The 20,150-nt window shown below is 39.2% G+C and overlaps 1 protein-coding gene across 1 annotated transcript in view; it reads left to right on the forward strand.

Moving 5' to 3' along the window:
* The window catches only part of SDK1 (sidekick cell adhesion molecule 1), a 2,805,673-nt gene that overhangs the window by 2,698,159 nt on the left and 87,364 nt on the right, over positions 1-20,150 (forward strand). The window contains exon 35 of the mRNA XM_044089098.1: positions 11,856-12,042. Coding sequence (XP_043945033.1) covers positions 11,856-12,042 — 187 coding nt within the window. The remainder of the gene's footprint in view (positions 1-11,855; positions 12,043-20,150) is intronic.

A 20,150-nucleotide genomic window follows, 5' to 3' on the forward strand; every position in this document is an offset into this window, starting at 1 on the left:
GGAACCAATGCTTCCCTGATGGCTTTGTGAGCTGAACAATAGATTCCCTACCTGTTAATCACATGACTGTTGTTTCCTCAGTCATTTCTTGTTGATAAATCCACTAAGACATGAAAGCAGTTCATAGGTTCATACTAGGCTATCTGCCCTAGGGCATTTAGAAGCCTAGCCAGAATGTGTTTGGCTTTCGCCACCCATTTTAAATTTATTTTGCTATGCCCTTTTTCGAGGTCAGTATACTGTGCCTCTGTCTAACAGTGACACATAAGTGATACCCGGGGTAAACCTATGATCTCCCATCCACTCATCAAGATTCCTCTTGAAGAGAGTCAATGAGGGACTCTGCCTAACCTGGACTGGGATTTTATTCCAGAGTGAAGGGAGCCTCTGGGTTATGAATCTGTCCCTCCAGCATGTCCTATTTATTTCAGTGCTGAGGTTCAAGTCTCTCGAGCGCGTAGCTCGATGGGATTTGGATTTTCTGAGGTGCAGCATGTCCATTAATTCCGGGTTGGACATGGCTTTATACGTCAGGCACAGATCGCCTCTAAACAGGCAGTATGCCACTGAGTAGAGCTGGAGTTTCTTTAACCGGGCAGCATATGGCATCTGTTTGAGCCCTTTGATCCTCTTGGTGAGGTACTTTTGGGGTCTTTCCAGTTGCTGCAGGTGTCTGGTAAGGTATATCCCAAAAGGGGCATTGTACTCAATTATGGGCCTGATGAGGGATGAGTAAAGAGGCACGATGACTTCCCCTGATCTAGATGTGAATCCCTTCATGATTAGGTGGGCTATATAAAATGTTTTTCTAACCACTTTGGCCACGTGGTTGTCAAATGAGAGATTGCTATCAACTTGGGTCCCCAGGTCCCTAATTACTTCTTCTGTACTTAATGGATTACCACCTATGTGGTAATTTGTGGGTACTTTGTTTTTGCCAAAGGGGATAACTATACACTTTTTGGCATTTAGCTTGAGGCCATGGCTCTGGCACCAGTTGTCTGTTTCTATGAGGCCCTTTTGGAGGATGCTTGTGTCAGCTGGAGAGTCGATTATGGCGCCCAGTTTGCAGTCATCTGCAAACTTGGTCAGCCACAGTCCTTCCGTGTTGGCCTGTACCTCCGAGAAATATATACCGAACAAGAGAGGTTCCAGGACTGAGCCTTGTGGGACACCACTTGTAACTGGTTTGGAGTCTGACATGGCTCCAGCAATTCTAACCATGTGGGTTCTGTCCTTGAGCCAGTTTGCAATCCATCTAGTGACATAGGGGTTTATATTTAAGCTGGTGAGCTTATCTATAATGCCCGAGTGGGGTATTGTATCAAAGGCTTTTGCGAGGTCCAGGTAGGCTGTGTGGACCACCTTCCCCTCGTCAATGGCCTTGGTGACTGTTCCAAAGAAATCAACTAGGTTTAAGAGGCAGGATCTGCCCTTAACAAAGCCGAACTGGGTAGGATCCAGTGTTTGTAGGTCCCGAATATCTTTATTTATGAGGTCCATGATGATCCTTTCCATAGCTTTGCAGACCAAGCTAGTCAGGCTTATGGGGCGATAGTTTCCAGGATCCGTTGAGGCACCACCTTTATGGAGAGGGACCACTGTTGCTGTACGCCACTCTTTGGGCACATATCCTGTAGTAAGGCTGAGATTGAACAGTAGTTTTATGTTTGGGTTTAGCTCTTCTTAGAGTTCATGTAGGACGCAGCCCGGGACACCATCTGGTCCCATTGATGCTGTGTTTTTTGCTTTGGAGAGGGCGGCTCTTACCTGAGCATCGGAGATGTCAGGGGGGCAGCACTGTGCTGGGATAGATATTTGCCCTTTTGGTGGGGAGAGGGGGGAGAAGTTTGCGCTGAACCTGTCAGCTAGGATGTTGGCAATGTCTGTGGGTTCGGTGTATTTTTTTGTCATTTTGGACTAATTCTGAGCATATCTGGGAATTACCACCCAGGTTCCTAACATAACTAAAGAAAGCCTTGTGATTATCCTTGGTGTCCTGTGCAAATTTTCTCTCGAAGCTGGCCTTAGACAATTTTATGTGTGCCCGTAGTTTTTTGCTAATACTGATCAGTGATGCCTACCCTTTTTGGGACTTTGCTCTATCATTTAGTAGCTTCCTCCTTCTGTTGTATAGTTTGTTTATGGCTGGGGTCCACCAGACAGGACGTCTGCCTTTGGTTTTATTTGGGATCGCATGATCCATGCATTTCTGAAGGTTTTCATAGAATGCATTTATAAAGGATTCTGCGGTCTGGGCCGTATTTTCCACAGGCCCGGGGGCTTTGAAGGATTCCACCTTAGTTTTGAGGAGTGTGAAATTTGCTTTAGAGAAGTTTTTCACTGTGGTTTTCTGGGCAGGGGGTGGGGTCGGGATGTGAATATCCAGTGAAATTAGTTTATGGTCTGATCTTACCAGTGAGGGATACACTTCTGGTCTGGAGCATAGAGTCCCCATGTTGGTGATGATCAGGTCCAGTATGTTTTCCCTCTTGTGGGAGTGGTAACAAGTTGTTCCATAGCATTTGAGTTTATAAATTCTAGGAACCTTTGGGCTAGGGTGTTGGAGCTAGAGTAATGCTCCCAGTCTATGTTTGGGTAGTTGAAGTCGCCCAATATAATGGTGTTTGGAGAGACCTTCATATTTTCCAGTGTTTTCAGGAAGGCCGAGTGGGGTTCCTGGGTTTGGGAGGGTGGTTTGTAGCAGGCTATAAACTGGAAGGCAGTTTTACCCACTGTTAGTTGCACATGGATAGTCTCTGATGCTTCATGCTTTGCCACCAACCTGGAGGTGTGGGTATCTTTGATGAATATCGATACTCCCCCTCCTTTTGTGGTTCGGTCCAAGTTTTGGGGCCGAAAAGCATGGTATGAGGTATAACCTGGTAGTGCTGGGGTGCTCTCGGGAGCCCTGAACCAGGTTTCTGTTACTGCACAGATATCGATGTTCTCCATGCTAAGGAGAGTTTCGAGTGCGTGCATCTTGAGGTTTAGACTTCTGGCGTTGAGTAGCATTACTCTTAGTTTCTTATCCCTTGTGATACCTATGGAGGTGGGTTTGGCAAAACTTTTATTGTTCAGAATAGATAAGCAACACATCTAAATTAGGCTAGATGAGACTCGACAACTAACATGGCATAACTGCAGACAATTAAGTACATGGAAAAAGGCATTCTGGAACAGTTTTTTAATAATAATTTACATTCTTGGTTAAAGTTGGAATTTGTAATTGCTGCATAGAACCTGTCTATACATTTTAGCACTTTTTCATAACTATCTCTGTTCTCGTTTCTTCATTTATGTAGTCACACAAAGAAAGCTGTATCCATTACAGAACATGTAGCAAAACAAGTTCAGACTATATATTTCTTTGTTTTATAACAAAGCAGTACTATGAGCCTTATCTAGATTACAGTACATGGTTGCTATAGATGTGCTTCTGGTCTGAAATACAGAAATCCATTTTGTCAAATGTAATGACTAAAATAATTTCACTAGAGGAAATCCATTTTGACATTTTTATTTTAGATATTTCAGTATATCATACTTAATTTTACTGTGGAGCTTTTCTCCCCGGGCCTCTGCTGAAAATGGACCCACGTCCAGTCGGACACTCCCGGTCAACAAATTTAAATAAATAAATAAATAAAATAAATAAATAATGACCAAATATGATTATTATTATTATTATTATTACCATTATCATCAGTGTATATTTTTATACATGATTACATTTGGGCCTTCTGATTCTACCATCCTGGAGTCAGTGCAGCACCTCTAACAAATTTGTCAATTGTTCTTGTTCACTCTGTAACTAATGACTCATCCAGGTAGAGTGCCATTTACAGATCCTTCACATTATCTGTCATAATTCTCTGAAATATGCAACGGCCTGAATTGATCTGAATGGTTGGGAGGGTGGCCTAATGGTTAAGGTGTTTGTCTTACAAGCACAAGGTGCAGGGTTTGAGTCTCACAAGGGATAATTGGCTAGGCTTAAAATGGCTCACAAGGGCAATTAGCTTAGTACTAGCCTATGCACCTATGTCATCTTACTCTACACACACAAAACAAAAGTCATTTTTGAGAACACCATTCATCCATTCTTAACAGCTATCCAAATACTCCGTTTTCTGTGACAGTAGACATCTCTTTAATCACTTCATCTACTTTTAGTGTATAATCTCCAAAGATATGGACAGCTGTGTCCTTTTTATCAGCAACACTTAAGTTTCAGCTCATTTCTTGTGCTTAACTGGCATAATTGTGTTGCCTTTCAACCTGTTTGTTTTTCAGGTTGCTTTTTCTCAATAAATGATGCCATAGTGGACACTGAGCTCATTTAAAAGAATCCTTATCTCCTCGATTGAATTTCTCCCCCAAGATACACACACGCATTGAGTTCTTCAGTGTGTGAGCATTTACAGACAGTTTCAGCTACACAAGATCATGTTTTCTTCTCAGCAGTCAGGGACACCCTACCATGCTTTTTCCAGATATGAGCCTTTAGCTTAATGGTACCTTAAAAAGGTGGCACCTTAACAGTGTGTATCCATTTATTTGGTAGACGGAGTAAAACAGTTCCTCTGACACTGATGCAGAAAAACTTTGGTCTCTTTCTATGACCGATACCATCCACCGCAAACTGTGTGTGTCTGTCATTACTTTGGTCACCTGTCAGTGAAGACACAAGGAGCACAAACTGTTACCCTTTATTTCATTTATTTTATTTTACATTTGTTTACTGGGAGAGTCCAGCTGGGCGAAAAACTCTTTTTCAGTGGAGGCCTGGGGAGAAAAGCTCCGTTGTTTGTAGACAGTTGTGTTAATAGAAGCATTTTGTTTCTACATGCAGTGTAATTTACTTTGGCATGTTTTTATGCCACAGTTATGAAACTTTACACCTCTAAAGTTGGATTTACAAGGACTGTGGTTCTTACCATTGCATTTATATTTCTACTACACCTCCCCTTTTGACTTGAGACCCTGCTTTGTGACTTTATGAATTGTTTCACTTGACAGGTTGTGCTTCCCAAGCTATTAGTTCTTGTACTTAAAGCAACTTCAAAACCTTTGGGAAATGGAAGATATGCTGTGACAACAGTCTGATTTTAAAACAAAAACAACTTGCAACTTCACTGAAGGCTAAATCCACAAAGTTTAATGAAGCGCTTTTCGTCCAAAAACTTCTTTGAACTTCATCAGATACTGACATTTACAAAAATCAAGTTTAAATAGTCATGTTTAACCATGATTAAAATCAGCTGGTCTCTCCACCTTAACATTTAAAGGAACAGTAGTTAAAATAGCATTGTGAACATAATATGCATTTCCTGTTCTTTAAAACTGCCTTATTTAACAAGTAAGTGAATACATTTATCTGATTTGGTAAGCTTCACTACAAATACCACTCTCAAATCCATCTTGTAGGGTCTTACAATGAAAGTTACAAACTCAGACTTCAGTTCAGGATCCCTTATTCCTGTGGTATATTATGGTGGTCTTTAATCTTATGGTAACAGTTGTTTAACAGAACCTTAGTGGGTCTGTGCTCAAAATGTTCCTTTAAGATCTCCACAATTTGTTCAAAGGATTTACTTTTTGGTTTCACCGGCTGCATTTAATTTCTCAATATCCTGTATCTATTAGTACCGACTGCATTTAGCAAGGTAACAAACATATTTAACAAAAAAAATGTGGTACATTCAGTTTATACTGATAAACAACTTTGTGTTTCTCTGTTCTTTTTAGCTGAATCACTGTACTTATAAATGGCCAGTTTAAATGCTCTTATCTGGATTTTTTGCTGTGATGTCTAACAGACAGAAAGCCATGTACTTCATAAAAGGCATACTTTATTTTACCATTCACCATCAGCTACAAAGAAGTCTGCTAACAGGAACCATACAAGCTGAAGAAGAACCTGACTGCCCAAAACAAGCTCACTATACCACGGTGCCCTAGATAATTATAACTCACAGAAATTGTGCATCAACATATTTTGCCAAGAGCTGAAGATTGCCATCACTTTTGTTTATGTACTTGGTGATCATATAACTGTATCAGCAGTTTGGCATTGCAAGATGAAACTTACTTTGTGTACTGACATTTTACACTGCTGTTTCTCAGAGATGGTTATTTTTCCCAGCTTCAAAATGTCCCATGAAAAGGGTCCATGAAGAAAGGTGTGTAGCATTACCGATCTTGTCTATAACATGTTTGTGCACTCACTGTGCATAATCACAGTTTGGGCTGGAGATGACCATTAACTTTTTTTATGAATTTGGGTCATCAAAACAATATTTTGGCAAGCTTGGGTGAAGTTTAACATAGTTATAAGAATGCAATGCAGTTGGCATATGTAGTCCCATGTGTTTGGCAGGTTTCAATTGCTGCTTTCTGTATAGTCATTTTTCATATCACACAAAAACTGCAGCTGTTCCCAATAATTTGATTAATACTGACAGATGAGTGTCCCCAGCAAGCACTTGAACATTTAATGCTGCTATGGTTTGTATAGCTACTCAGTTATCAAGATTCACCATCATTCGCTGGTAGCGTAAATCTCCTCTGAGAGGTGGTGTTATTCTTTGTTTCCTAGCATTTTTCAGTTTCCCCTTTCCTTGCGTTTCCTTACCCTTTTTCGCCCTCCTGTCATTTCTATGAATGTAACTAATATGTAGTAGGACATGGCATCAGATACAGTCTGTCCCTTGATTAATGAGTTGTGTGTTAACTTCAAATGCGGCTTGGATCCCAGTACTGACTGTTCTAAAGATGAAAGAAAAAGGAACTTGCAGTTTCTAACATATGCTTATATATAGTGCTATGACAACTCTCTGCGTGGTGAATAATTGGTAAACTAAGTATATCCAAGTCAAAGCAACTTCTATCCACCATGAGTCCGACTCTTCATGACCTGAATGACTATAGCACACCATACCTGTCTGTCAAGAACTGCTTCTTTAATTTCTTTCACATTCATATTCATTGTTTTGGTAATGCCGTGCATACACCTTTTCTTTCCCCTTCTTTTGTCTTCAGTCATTCCTAACATCATTGTCTTCTCTAATGAATCCTCTGTTAACACCATGTGACTACAGTATGTGAGTTTTCATTTTGCAATTACACCTTCTGGTGAACAGTTTGGATTCATTTCCTTAAGTATTAAATGATTCAGCCTTGCTGTGCACAGAATTTTGAAATGTTTTCTCCAACAAGCCCAGGCATCTGAGTAATTGACATGGAGGTGGAGGGTATTTGTCTTGTGTGCTCCTTGTGGAGTGGTGTGGTAAATAGAGGGGGAGTAGCTCTCGGACTTCATGGACAAAAGCAAGTGTTGGGTGGAAAAATGTGGGTAAGTCATCAATATCCCCCCCCCCCTCCGAAGCAGTAGCAGTCATTGGCACTGTGACTCCAGTGCACCGGCCTAGTAATCAAGGAGCCTCAACCCTCACCATTAGCACCAGTGAGGGGCATCCACACTGGGAAGATGACAAGCATACACACAGTAAAGTACAATTTCCTTTAAGAGCACACAGAGATCACAGTCAGTCTTGGGGCTGGTTTCTCCCTTTCTCTCCAGATCCCCAATAAGACTTCTCACTGATACAGCTATAGGGTACGGATCTCAGCCGAGTGGTCAAGCCAAAACCTCCAGCACTCTCTCTGTTCAGCCAGTGCTTCGTGTCCCTACCCAAGTAGCTGACACACACACTTTGAGATATGAATTGTATACAAACACACAGACACTCCTTGGGAAGGCTGGCACAGGTTTTGCAGTTATGCCCCCTCCTGCCCAGACTATAAGGTAGAAATCACTGACACCAACCACTTCTTATCAGCTACTATAAGGCCCTTACCAAAGGGTGTTCATTTCTACTGTGCAATTATACTGTTATCCAAATAGTAAGTGTAACCCAGGGCTAAGGCTATTGGAGTAGCTTATGCAGTATCACCAAATACATACAAGTACTCTGAGAGCTTAAATCATCTCTACACAAAACAGCCACAGTTGAAAGATTTAAAAATATCTAATAATAAATGATAAAAATAAAAGACAATATTTATCAATTCAACACGGTGCTAATTGAGAGTTCAGAGATCGCAGGAAAATACTTTAAAACAATACTGTAGGATAGTCTCACATAAATATCGAAAACAGATAGACTAATCTGGCTAGATTCCTGTCTGTCTCTAACAGAAACTATGTTTTAAATTCTACTTACAAGGCAAAGTGCTGGTGAGTTGTCAGCTCTGAAGACAAATACAAAATGCTATTCTTACTTTCTGAGATAGCCCTTAATTTGATAATACACATTACTGCTGAGTCATTTCACATTACATCATTTTTGACACTTCTGCTTAAGTTTCCCAGGCTCACAGAGCTCAAAATGTTAACATTTCCTTTTGTAATCTGCACCTGCCAGGAAGCTACAGCAGTAAAAGACACTTTACACGTAAAACCTAGTAATTATTTCTGTCTTAGAACAATAGAAATAATTTTCTAGGCCAGACATCCTGTCTCCTAGCTTCAGATTAAGCACAGTCCTAAAATCCTTTGCTTATCAGCTTTCTTCCAGCAGGGTGCACTGTGGTTACATTTTTGACGCTCAACACATAACACAGTTTTCTTTACATTTGTGAAACAAGCCTGTGGATCATATTAATATTTACAATGACATAGAATTATTTACAAAATTCTACCTAGCTAGGCTGGCAGCCTTCACAGGCACAACACTCTGGCATGTACTTAAGGTCCACTCTGGTGCAATCTCTGTGTCAGAGAAAGTCCAGCATTAAAAGGAGGAGCCAGAAGACTCAACAATGGTCAGTGGATAGCCTGAAAGCATGAAGCAGAAAGGGAGAGGTGGTGGGGAAAAAAGGTTTTCTCCAAGATTATAGTTCAAAAGTATCAGTTTTCCTGTTGAAATCCACTCGCAGAGCTGTACATTACTACTTGGGAAGACCATAGCTTTGACTATAGGGACCATTGTGTACAATGGGATACATTTGCTGTTTAAAATCTTACCCAGATTTGCCTGAGATTTTCTTACAAAAAACTGTCTTTTAATTTCATGGCTGTGGTCACCATCTGCAAAGACGTTTGAGTACAGGAAAATAAAACCTGTCCCTTCCTGCCCTTTTTTGCTGAGCAGCAAGTCAGCTTTTGTGCTTTCTGCTTTTCTACTTTCACTTTCATCAGCAGATTCTTCAAATCTTCCTCACTTTCGGCCATTACAGTGGTATCATCTGCAGATCAGAGGTTGTTAATTCTTCCTGCAGCTTTGATTGCAGCATCTAATTAGTCTAAGCCATCATTTCACATGATATGTTTGGCGTATATTTTCAATAATCAGGAAGATAGTATGCAGCTTTGTGTTACTTCTTTTCCAGTCTTGAACCATTAAGCTACTCCATATTTAGATCTAATCATTAATTCTTGCTCTGTATACAGATTCGTCATGAGGCAAAATAAGGTGACCAAGTGTCGCCATTTCTCTAAGAATGTACCACAGTTTGTTAATGACAGGAAATGATAAATGACATATGTACCTACAAAATTCAGGTGTTAGGGCAGGTATATATTATTATACCCGCATGCTTTGGTAAGCTAACCAGCTCTGGATTTGTGATTCCTTTTCCTTCATTTTCTTTAGTGATGGATCTACAGAGAAATAACTTCCTCCTTTCTAATGAATCGCACTACAGCCCTTTCTACTGAAATCAGTACAAGTAGCCAGGCTTTAACTACCTTTCTTATCATTCTTTTTAAAGCCCAGGATTATTTCCGAGTGCTTTCTTGATGTGTTTGTATCACAGTTTGAGTGCGGACACATGCACAAGACATAGAATTCAGCCCATACCTCACTGCTTCAGTAGCTGTAAGCTGTACCACTGATTAGCATCCATCTTTGAGGCACGTTTTAACATAGCAGATATTTTTCTTTTTCCCTGTGAGAGATGGGTATGTAATAACACTTTTATTCTATCTGAACTGCACAGACCTCTGTTTGTGCCATAACATTGGTCACCTGTATATCATCAGCACAGCAGTTATGAGTATGTTCTTTATGTCAGAGGTGGTTTACAGTTGGTTATTGCTTCTAGTTGTCTTACACAAAAAGCATATCTACTGTTTGGCATGAATTCTAGGCACACACACTGTGTGCCCTGTGGCGGGGATAAAGCTGTCTGTACTGTACTTCTCCAACAAAAGCATAGGTGTTTCTAAATTATTATTCACTAGTTTTTACTTTCTTTAGTTAGTGCTTTGAGAGCATGTAGGTATTATTATTTATTTTAGATTTATTGGTTATAGTACTTTGTTTACCTGTTTATGAGTGGGTGTAGATAGGTATGGGGGGGGGGGGTCAGGAGTGGACTGCTATTTTTTGGAATGCCTACAAGATATAATTTGGCTTACCATCAGGATCACTATGGCTAATGGGAGCCCAGAGCGTCAGACATTCAGAAAGGTAGCACCTGAAGATTAGATCCCTTGTTTCCTTGCTCCTTATGTCTCCAAAGTCAATGAGCTTCCTGAAGCTTTCTACTGCAGTAGTAGTCTAGGGTTCTCTCTCCACACTGTAGCAACTTGGCAAGCAATTGCTTCTAAGATATGATTTAGTTTTCAAGGCTATCCAAGCTTCATTTGAGCTTTACCAGCACCATAAAATGTGCTTCTACTTTTGCCTTATTGTAGTCTTTTTCATTATTAGTCATTTCCATGTTTCCATTGGACGACGCAGTGGTGCAGCGGTAACGTTGTCACCTCACAGCAAGAGGTTCTCCAGTTCAATTCTTCGCTGGGGTGCCTTATGTGCAGAGTCTGCATGTCCTCCCTGCGTTCATGTTGGTTTTATCCGGGTCCTCCGATTTCCTCCCATCTTACAAAGATATGCATCTGGAGCATTTCTCCCTGGGCCTCTTCCGAAAATTGACTTCATTCCAAGTCGATCTTTCCCAGTAAACAAATGTTAAGTAAAATAAATATAATAAAATAAATGGTTCTTTATAAACATACCGATTTTTGTCACATTTTATATGTAGATTTCTACTTTAGGTTGGAGAGTGGGAAAAAAATCGCTTAATTTGATTTCATGTGCATTGGATTGGCTGCTTATACATGGAAAGTAATCAGTGATTGGAATATGGATGTCTGTCATGCCGTGTAGTATATAGGCAGCCCTGCAAATTATTTTTATTTATTTCTGCTTTATTTAATCTTTGTTGACTGGATTAGTCCCACTAGAATAGTGAGATGGTATTTATATTAATAGGAGAAATTTGACTAAGGAATCAGACAACTTCTAATCTTTTTGATAAATGCCATGGTATCTTTTACATCCATCAGAGCTACCATCAACTCAGACACACAGGGGGACCTTGGATTAACTTCTCTTCTGAAGGAAGACACACACAGGAGTGCAGTACCCCTCCAATGCTTTTAATTCATACCCCTAATATGGTTGTTATAAACACTATGAAATGACTGCATTGTTCTGTAGAAAGTTTGGAACAAACTGTTGCATTAATTGTAATGTATTTTCATGATGAAATATTAACATTCTTGAAATTCAACTCGCATTTACTTGCACATTTTTTATGAAATGCCGCTCAGATCACAGGTTGAAGATTTTGTTTTTGCTGTCTAGAACAGACAGAAAAGAGAAAGTTCAGGGTTTGTAAGAACACAGTGTCACTGAAATTTAAGATGTATGTTATCCCATGTGTTGTAATGCCCATAGCTTTAGTGTTATGTCACACCATATGTTAGTGGATTAACTGATGCCTGATGAATAATTCTGTCACAAATTATTCCATTTAGGCCGTTTTGTTTTTTTTTCCAACAGATTTATTACTGGGAAGAAGGTTACCGGAATGAGACGGAGCGAATGAAGGTGTTGTTTCTACCTGAAACTACTGTGAGACTGAAGAACCTGACAAGCTACACTGTTTATGCTGTTAGCATTTCTGCATTCAATGCTGCAGGTGATGGACCAAAGAGCGATGCAAAGAAAGGCAGGACCCTCCAGGCAGGTAGGTGCTGGTATAATAATTAACTGTACTGATGAAGGCTGCTGGCTCCCTAAAGCATTATTTTCTAGGAGTCGCACAGCATTACAGTGCCTTCCGAAAGTAAGCAAGTACCCTGTGAGAACTGTGAGCTTTGTTACTGTAAATATTTAAGAGACAAACTAGGACTGGGTACTTATTCATTATGGATTACAAAGGGGGAGGGCAGTTTTTTATTTTCTGGATATCCTGTTTCTTGGCAAATTAGGCTCAGTCATTGGGCAAGTAAATTACTAATTTCTAATCTGAACAATTTAAAATGCAACATCTAAATAACATTTTAATTGGATATCAACTAACAGACAACCTTCTCAAGAAAAAAGTTCTTTTGTCCTGTAGCTAGCTGACTCAGAAATAAAACAATAGCAGTACAATACCATTTTAATGGACCAACTAACAAGTCCATTAGTATATAGATAGATAGAAATATGTATATTATATACACATATACATATATATATATATATATATATATATATATATATATATATATATATACACACACACACACACACACACACACACATATACATATATACACTTCTCTTACTAACCAAGTAACAGTACCTGATTGGGTAAAGCATTACTTGTGAATAACAGACCATTTAGAGGTCTTCTGTGGAAGCAGAGGATCTCATTGCATCTGGCGGTCCATTATTTTCTAGTGATGCCCACCCTAGATTGTATTACTATAGTTAAAAAATTGATTATCTCTTAAGTTGGTTTGCTTTTGTTTCATTATGTCTTTATATAATTTTTATATATTTTTGATATAGTAAGTATTTTAACATCAAGATTAGAAAAGTTGTGCAGTTTAAAAAGTTACTAATCTTTCTAGCAATGGCAGTAGCTGTTAACCTGTAAAGACCACATTTTTTTATTTTCAAGGAAGGGAGTGGGTGCTACAAAATGCACTTGTGCAATAGTGATTTAAATGTAAAAGCATTTATATCCATGGAAATGTGGCGAAATGAATTGTGAAATGTCTGATTTCCAAGGTCTTCTGTAAATTATCATTTTAAATGTCTTTTTTTGTAGCCACGAATTTTACTTGTTTGCAAAGCCAGCTTATAGTGTTGATGTGCCTGGGTTTGAACAGCCTGTATAAGACTTTAGTTTGGTCGCCACTACAACATGCACAGTTGCAGATGGTAGTATCAACTTATTATGATGAAGTTTGAACGGTAAACTTCTGTGTAATGCAACCAAACCAACAGGTTCCAAAGGTCAAACTGACAAACCATGTAGTAAAAGCTACAAGAAGGACCCAGACAAGCTAGAGTCTTCACAGTGTACTGCCTTAAACTTCCTGTAGTGGAGGCCCATGTGATATATGCAAATAACCTCTTTAAACATATAGCAGCATCTCAGCTGCATGTCTTCTGAATGACCATGACATTTACTTTAAGTCTTCAGGCCAATAAAACCAAATCCTACTAGCTACAGACATGCCATGTTTCACCCCTTTAGTGAGTTTCTCAGTACAGCATAAGTGGATTGTTTGGCCTTACTTTGGAAATACAGAGCTTAGAAATAAATCTGATATCCACAATGTCAGTTAGATCTTGTATTGATTAATATAGATGGATTAATAAAAAACATAAGACTTTCTCAACCTTTAATTTGATCTGGTCATGACACTGTTGGCTTTGATACAAAAACTAACTTTGAAAAAAAAAAAGGGAAATTCTATATTACAATTTAATAAAGTCAGAAGTAAATAAGCTATGAAATGGAATTAATTTATTAAACTGGAAATAGGTTTGTCTCAATGATAAGGAAATATGTGGTTGGAATGAGCTTTTTTAATGTTGTTGTCTTTCGGCTTTTCCCGGTTAGGGGTCGCCACAGCAGAACTCCGGTCCGCTAATGATTGGCAGTAGATTTTCACAAACGTCGAGGTGCCAGCTCGACATTCAACCTTCAACGAAGGCACGCCCATTTACGCATGTCTTTCGAACGCCCAACCAACCACGGGAAGGACATGCAGACTCCACACAAAAGGCACTCCCCGCACTCCAACCAAGAATCGAACGGGAGAACCTCTTGCTGTGAGGCAACAATGCTACCGCTGCACCACTGCGGAAGTTGAATGAGCTTTTTTAATACTTCTGATAAATATTTACAGGACATAAAAATAAAGAAAATAAAGGGAGGATATAATTACAGACTGTGGTGAAATTAATGCCCTAAAAGACTGATTTGGACAAAAAAGTAGAAGAATGTATAGTCAGTATAAAACCAACTGTACAAAATATAATAAAAAGTATCTAAGTCACGTAGCTAAATAATTTAAAAATAACTGACAGAGAAGACAGAAGAATACGAAAGTCATTATTATATGTAGGTGATTATAAGAAAGAATTAAAATGTCAGTTCAGTAAAGAGTAATTCTATATCAGTTGGCCTTTTGTTAATAATAATTAGATGATAAATAATTTTGAAATACTCTGTGTTTAATAGAGACATTTTTCTCAATTAGCAACAGGAAGATATAAGGGAATTAAAGTAATCAGTTGGTAAGGTAATATCTTTGTCATTAGATTTTAAAGCTAGATGTAAATACAATACTCAAAAAAGTATTTTATGTGTCCAAATATTTTTTCTGGTAATTGTATTAATATTATTTCTGAAGGTATCATTAATCTGCATACACATAAATTTAATTAAATGTTATTAAGTGGATTAGTAGCTAAAGACTGAAAGAAATCTAGTATTATCTCTGTATTTAATTGGAGTAATAATTGCGAATTGCTCTTAATTATAGACCTATTAGTCGCACTTCCGTTATTGGAAAATGTTTTGAAAGATGTGCATTGAAACATCTAGAAATAAACTGGAATTATGGAAGTCATATAGATCCAATATAATTTGGATTTATGAAGGGTAAATCATCTTTAGATTATTTTTATGAAAAAAATCATTATTAAATCAAGGCAAAAAAATGTTTATTTACTTGAATATAACCACAGCATTTGGTAACTGTCTCATAAACAGGTTATCCTGAGTTCAAATGGGTTCAAAGTAAACGATCATTTATGTCATTGGATTAGTTAGTGGTTGAAAAATGCAGAATAACACGTTAGTACAGCGCTCGAGTTCAACTTTAACAGGCGTCAGCAAGGGGTAACCCAAGGAACTCTTCTGGGGCCTGTTTTGTTTATATATTTTTTCTACGTTTTCATTATCTAAATTTTAGGTCTAAAAATTTGCTGATAACTGCAAGATTTGTGTCGAAATTTGTGATGCACTACGTATTGTAGGGTTCAATAATCTATCAAAAGTAAAATAGGCTGAAAAGGTTTACCTTTACATGTGCATATTGCACACAGGCGACCGTCAAATGTTCGAAAGACAGTTTTCAAGTTCTGAAAACTTCGAACAGAAGACGGTTCGAATGTGCAATGAGCGAATGCACAGTGAGAGTCGCTCATTGCACATTCGACATTTAGGGGCAGAGCGCACTATAGTGGGGAGTTGGAAATGGTTCCATTCCCCGCTGTAGTGCAATCTCGGAGTTAGAATAATAAAGAGGGGGGGTGTGCAGGGGGGCTTGCCCCCCTGCATTACACGGCATATACTTTTGTTGTCGGCATTCATGCTTGAAAAACAGCGAATCGGCTGTTCGATTTGCTGCTTTTCAAACATTAGAAACTGTCGCTTTTTCCAGTTTCGTTTTTACAATGCGAGGATATGACCACTCGCACAAGTGTGATTCAAGGTTTTAAAGGTAAACCGCTGAAAAGATGGGACTGAAATGTAATACTTTAAGAAATACAGTCATGATATTTGGAACAGATACTAAGTATGGGATAATATTAGGGAATAATCAACTTGGAAATGTCACTCTTGACGTGATAATAAGTCAGAGGCTCCCTTCACTCTGGAATAAAATCTCAGTCCAGGTGAGTCCCTCATTGACTCTCTTCAAGAGGAATCTTGATGAGTGGATGGGAGATTATAGGTTTACCCCGGGTATCACTTCTGTGTCACTGTTAGACAGAGGCACAGTATACTTACCTCGAAAAAGGGCATAGCAAAATTAATTTAAAATGGGTGGTGAAAGCCAAACACACTCTGGCTAGGCTTATAAATGCCCTAGGGCAGATAGCCTAGTATGAACCTATTTATACATCATATAATAGATGTAAAGGTAAAAGCATTAAGACAAACTAGATTAATTTTTGGTACTGTAGAATCTTGAGATCTTTATAGGCTTAAAATATTATATAGAACTATAAGTTAGTCCAATTATAGAATATGATCTGAAATTAATCTAAGATTAAGAAAGATGTAATACAGCTAAAGAAAATTTGAGGGAGTACCTGGATAGTATGCATGAGTTTAGAAAGACAGCTGTTAAGCAAGTATTTTTTTTTTCATAAGAAGTCCAGAGCACAAAAGCTTTTAACATAGTGACTTGGGCAACAGAAAGTAGAAAGGGTTGTTGCCAAACATAGGAAGCCTATAACCAGAAAAATAATCAGGAATCCTGTAGAGGTATTGGATATATTTTGGAAATTTTATGAAAGTTTGTTTAAAGCAGAGAAAAGGGGAAATCAAAAGCACAAATGGAAAGATTTCTTGACGTCTAGAGGTAAATGAGGCTTAACAATTAACAGTTAAGATAGAAGATGAGATAAAAGAGGTGATGTACAACCGATCTGCAGGAAAGTCTCCAGGAATAGATGGTATTCCTATAAAACCTTGGAAGCCAGGCAGGAGGAAAATCATAGATATGGCAGGTTTCATTTAACAGTATCTTAAAAGGAGGGGAAGCACCAACACCCTGGGGAAAATAAGTTGCAGTGGTTGTAATAGGTAAAGATGGTAATAACCCAACAGATCCAGCTTCATATAGGCCCATCTCAGTTTTACAAATGATTTTAAGGTATTTATGTCTATAATGGCTAAAGAATGGCAAAGGCGTTGCCAAATTTGATAAATATGCTTCAGTTTGGTTTTGTGTAGGGCAGGCAAACTTATGACAGCATTAAAAGGACAATGATGATCCACAGGGAAGCAAAATGTAAGAAAATATTGTTGGTGGAGGTGGGTCTGGATGCAGAGAAAGCATTCAGTAGAGTAAAGAGGGAATTGTATGATTAGTGCATTGGAAGCATTTGCATTCCCTGATACAATAATAATGTTAATTAGGAGGGTATGTGAGGGATCACAGGCAAAAATCAAAGAGGAGTTTTCCCCTCTGATAAGTTGCATCTTAACAAGGGAATCAGGCAGGGTGTTCTGTTTCTCCTGTTTTATTTGTGATGTCCTTCCATATCACTGTTGCAGTATTCATCACTACTGAGATCTGCTGCCAAGGACAGAGCTGTGTCAGGCCAGTATACCAAAGCCTTAAATACCTAGGAGTGTCGTACATAAAGGTGATGTATGAACACTCCCAACCCCAAACTTTGCTGCTGACAGTCCAAATGCCATTGTCATAAGTCGGTCTGAATGCCCTTCACTTTGCTGGTGTTTCAGCAGGTCAAGTATACAGCCTCATGAATGGATGCTTCACAGAGATGTGTTTCTGGACATAGTTCATTGGTGGGGTATTTCTCAAATGGATCTCTGCCTCCCCTCTGAACAGACAACTACCCGAGTTCTGTTCTGGATCCCCAGGTTCTTTGGTTTAGAAAGTGGACGCCATGTCTTTTTCTTGGAAGGGAATGTTCCTTTATGCCTTTCCTCCTATTTCTTTTTTTCCAAGGTCCTTCATAAGATCAAGATGGCACTCCAAAAAATCCTGTTGGTGAATCGCTTTTGACTCAGACAGCACTGGTTCACTGTCTTATTCCATCTGGCCAGGAGTTATCACAAGTTACCATACTGCATGAACCTTCTCACACAGGACAATGGGTCTGTCCTCCACCCTCATTTGTCCACTCTTCAACTGACACTTTGATAGGGTTTTGATTGCTTTTTTGACACCAATTTTCAGAGGACGTCCTGCAGTAGGCCAGGAAACCCAATACCAGAAAATCATATATGTCAAAATGGAAGAGATTATCTGTCTGGTGTCTTTAATATCACCATGATCCCTTTTCATTGGGGGTCCCCTTGGTTCTTTCCTACCTGTGTGAACTACTGCATGCTGGCTTGGCATATTCGTCAGTGAGGCTCCCCTTGTCAGCCATTTCTGCTCATCATTCTATTACTTCTCCTTTTGGCCTCTAGATTTGAGGTCATGCAGTTTCTAAAAGGCATCCTTCATATCAGACACCCCCAAGAAAGCTCATTCCACTTTATTTTATTTTACATTTGTTAACCGGGACATTCCAACCGGACCAGGTCCATTTTCAGCGGAGGCCTGGGGAGAAAAGCTCCAGCATCAAGTTATACAAATACAGTACATCCAGCATGATACACAAAACGGGTCACATCATGTATGCTGAGCATAGTAATATAACAAGAAAATAATAAAACACTCCAGGTAAAAGAAGATATAGAACATAGGTAAAAAGACAATGCCAGTTATACATTGGTAAGAGAAAAAAATATATCAAGTAAGATTATACAGTTAAAAGTACCCTTTCAGATGACCAAGCCTACAGGGGATCAGAGCTCCAGCATGTGATCAGAGGGCAGTTTGGGGAGTTAATAGCAGTGTGGGTAGCGTTATGTGATACAAGGGTGCATAACCAGGTACTAAGAAGATGCGATTTGAGGGAGTTTTTGAATATGGATGTGGAGGGGGCAGTGGACACGGATAGGGGAAGAGAGTTCCAATTTCTGGCAACAGTGTGGGAGTAGAGTGCTTTCCCTGCACTATTGTTGGCCTTGGTGATGGAGAGGAGAAATTTTTCACTAGATCTTAGGTATCGGTTTTTAGTATAGGCAGTAAGTAGGTTAGATAATGAGGGAGGGTTTCAAGATATTTGAGAATATTGTAGGCTGTGCCCAGCTGGTGATAGTTAAGTAGCTGTGGTAGCTCAAGCCATTTTACTTCTTTTAGTGCAGCACAGTGATGGGTTCTATAGGTTGAGTTAGTAGCAAACTTGGCTATTTTATTGTAGCATGATTCTAGTTTGATTAGGTCACATTGTCTGATTTGGGTAAAGATTGGTGTTGCATATAATAGTGTTGAGAGGAGGTGGCTTTGTGCAACAGTGACTCTTGCTTTCTGTGAGAGAAAGGACTTATGCCTGTATAGGGAGCCTAGCTTTTTGTGTACTAGTTTTATGGTATGTGAGATGTGGACATCAAAGTGGACATTATTGTCTATTTCAGTGCTCAGAAGTTTGGTGTGGTTAGAAGGGGAGATGGTGGTGCCATCCTTAGATGTTATGGTAAAGGAGAGGGTTTTTGTTTTATTTATTAGGGGTAAATAGTAGCAGTTCTGTCTTTTTGGGATTTAGAATTAGTTGGATACCCGATATCCATTTTTCTACAGAATTAAAGGTATCTTGAGTGAGTGTATGTAGGGTGGTGGGAGATGAGGCGGAGCAGATCAGGGTTTAATCATCCGCATATTGTATGAGTGTGGCATGTTGTGTAGAGCATTTGAGGTTATTTGTGAAAATAGAGAACAATAGCGGGCCCAGTATAGAGCCCTATGGGACTCCTATGGTGGTTGGAAGTTGTGTGGACAGAGTTCCTTTCCACTGGACTGATTGTTGCCTGTCAGATAGGTAACTTCTGAACCAGGCTATAGTAGAGGAGGTGAAGGATAATGATGTAAGTGAGTCTAGTAGAATGGAGTAGGAGACCATATCAAATGCTTTTGAGAGGTCTAGGAAAATGGCTGATACATATTTGTTATCATTCCTGTGAAGGTTGATATGATTAGTGAAGGACAGAAGGGTGGTGGTAGTGCTGTGATGTGAATGGAAACCGTGTTGTGTGGTAGGTAGGAGATTGTGTGCATTAAGAAATATCATCACCTGCAAGTGGATGCATTTCTCAAGAATTTTAGATAGGGGGCACAGCATGGCAATAGGTCGGTAGTTGGAGAATTCATAAGAATTACCTCCTTTATGGAGAGGAATGATGTGAGATACTTTCCAGAGTTTGGGCATGTAGGATTCTAGTATGGAGAGGTTGATTAGGATAGAGACAGGATATGA

Source organism: Protopterus annectens, chromosome 12.part0 (genome assembly GCF_019279795.1).
Source record: "Protopterus annectens isolate FY-2018-M chromosome 12.part0, PAN1.0, whole genome shotgun sequence".
NCBI lineage: Eukaryota > Metazoa > Chordata > Ceratodontiformes > Protopteridae > Protopterus > Protopterus annectens.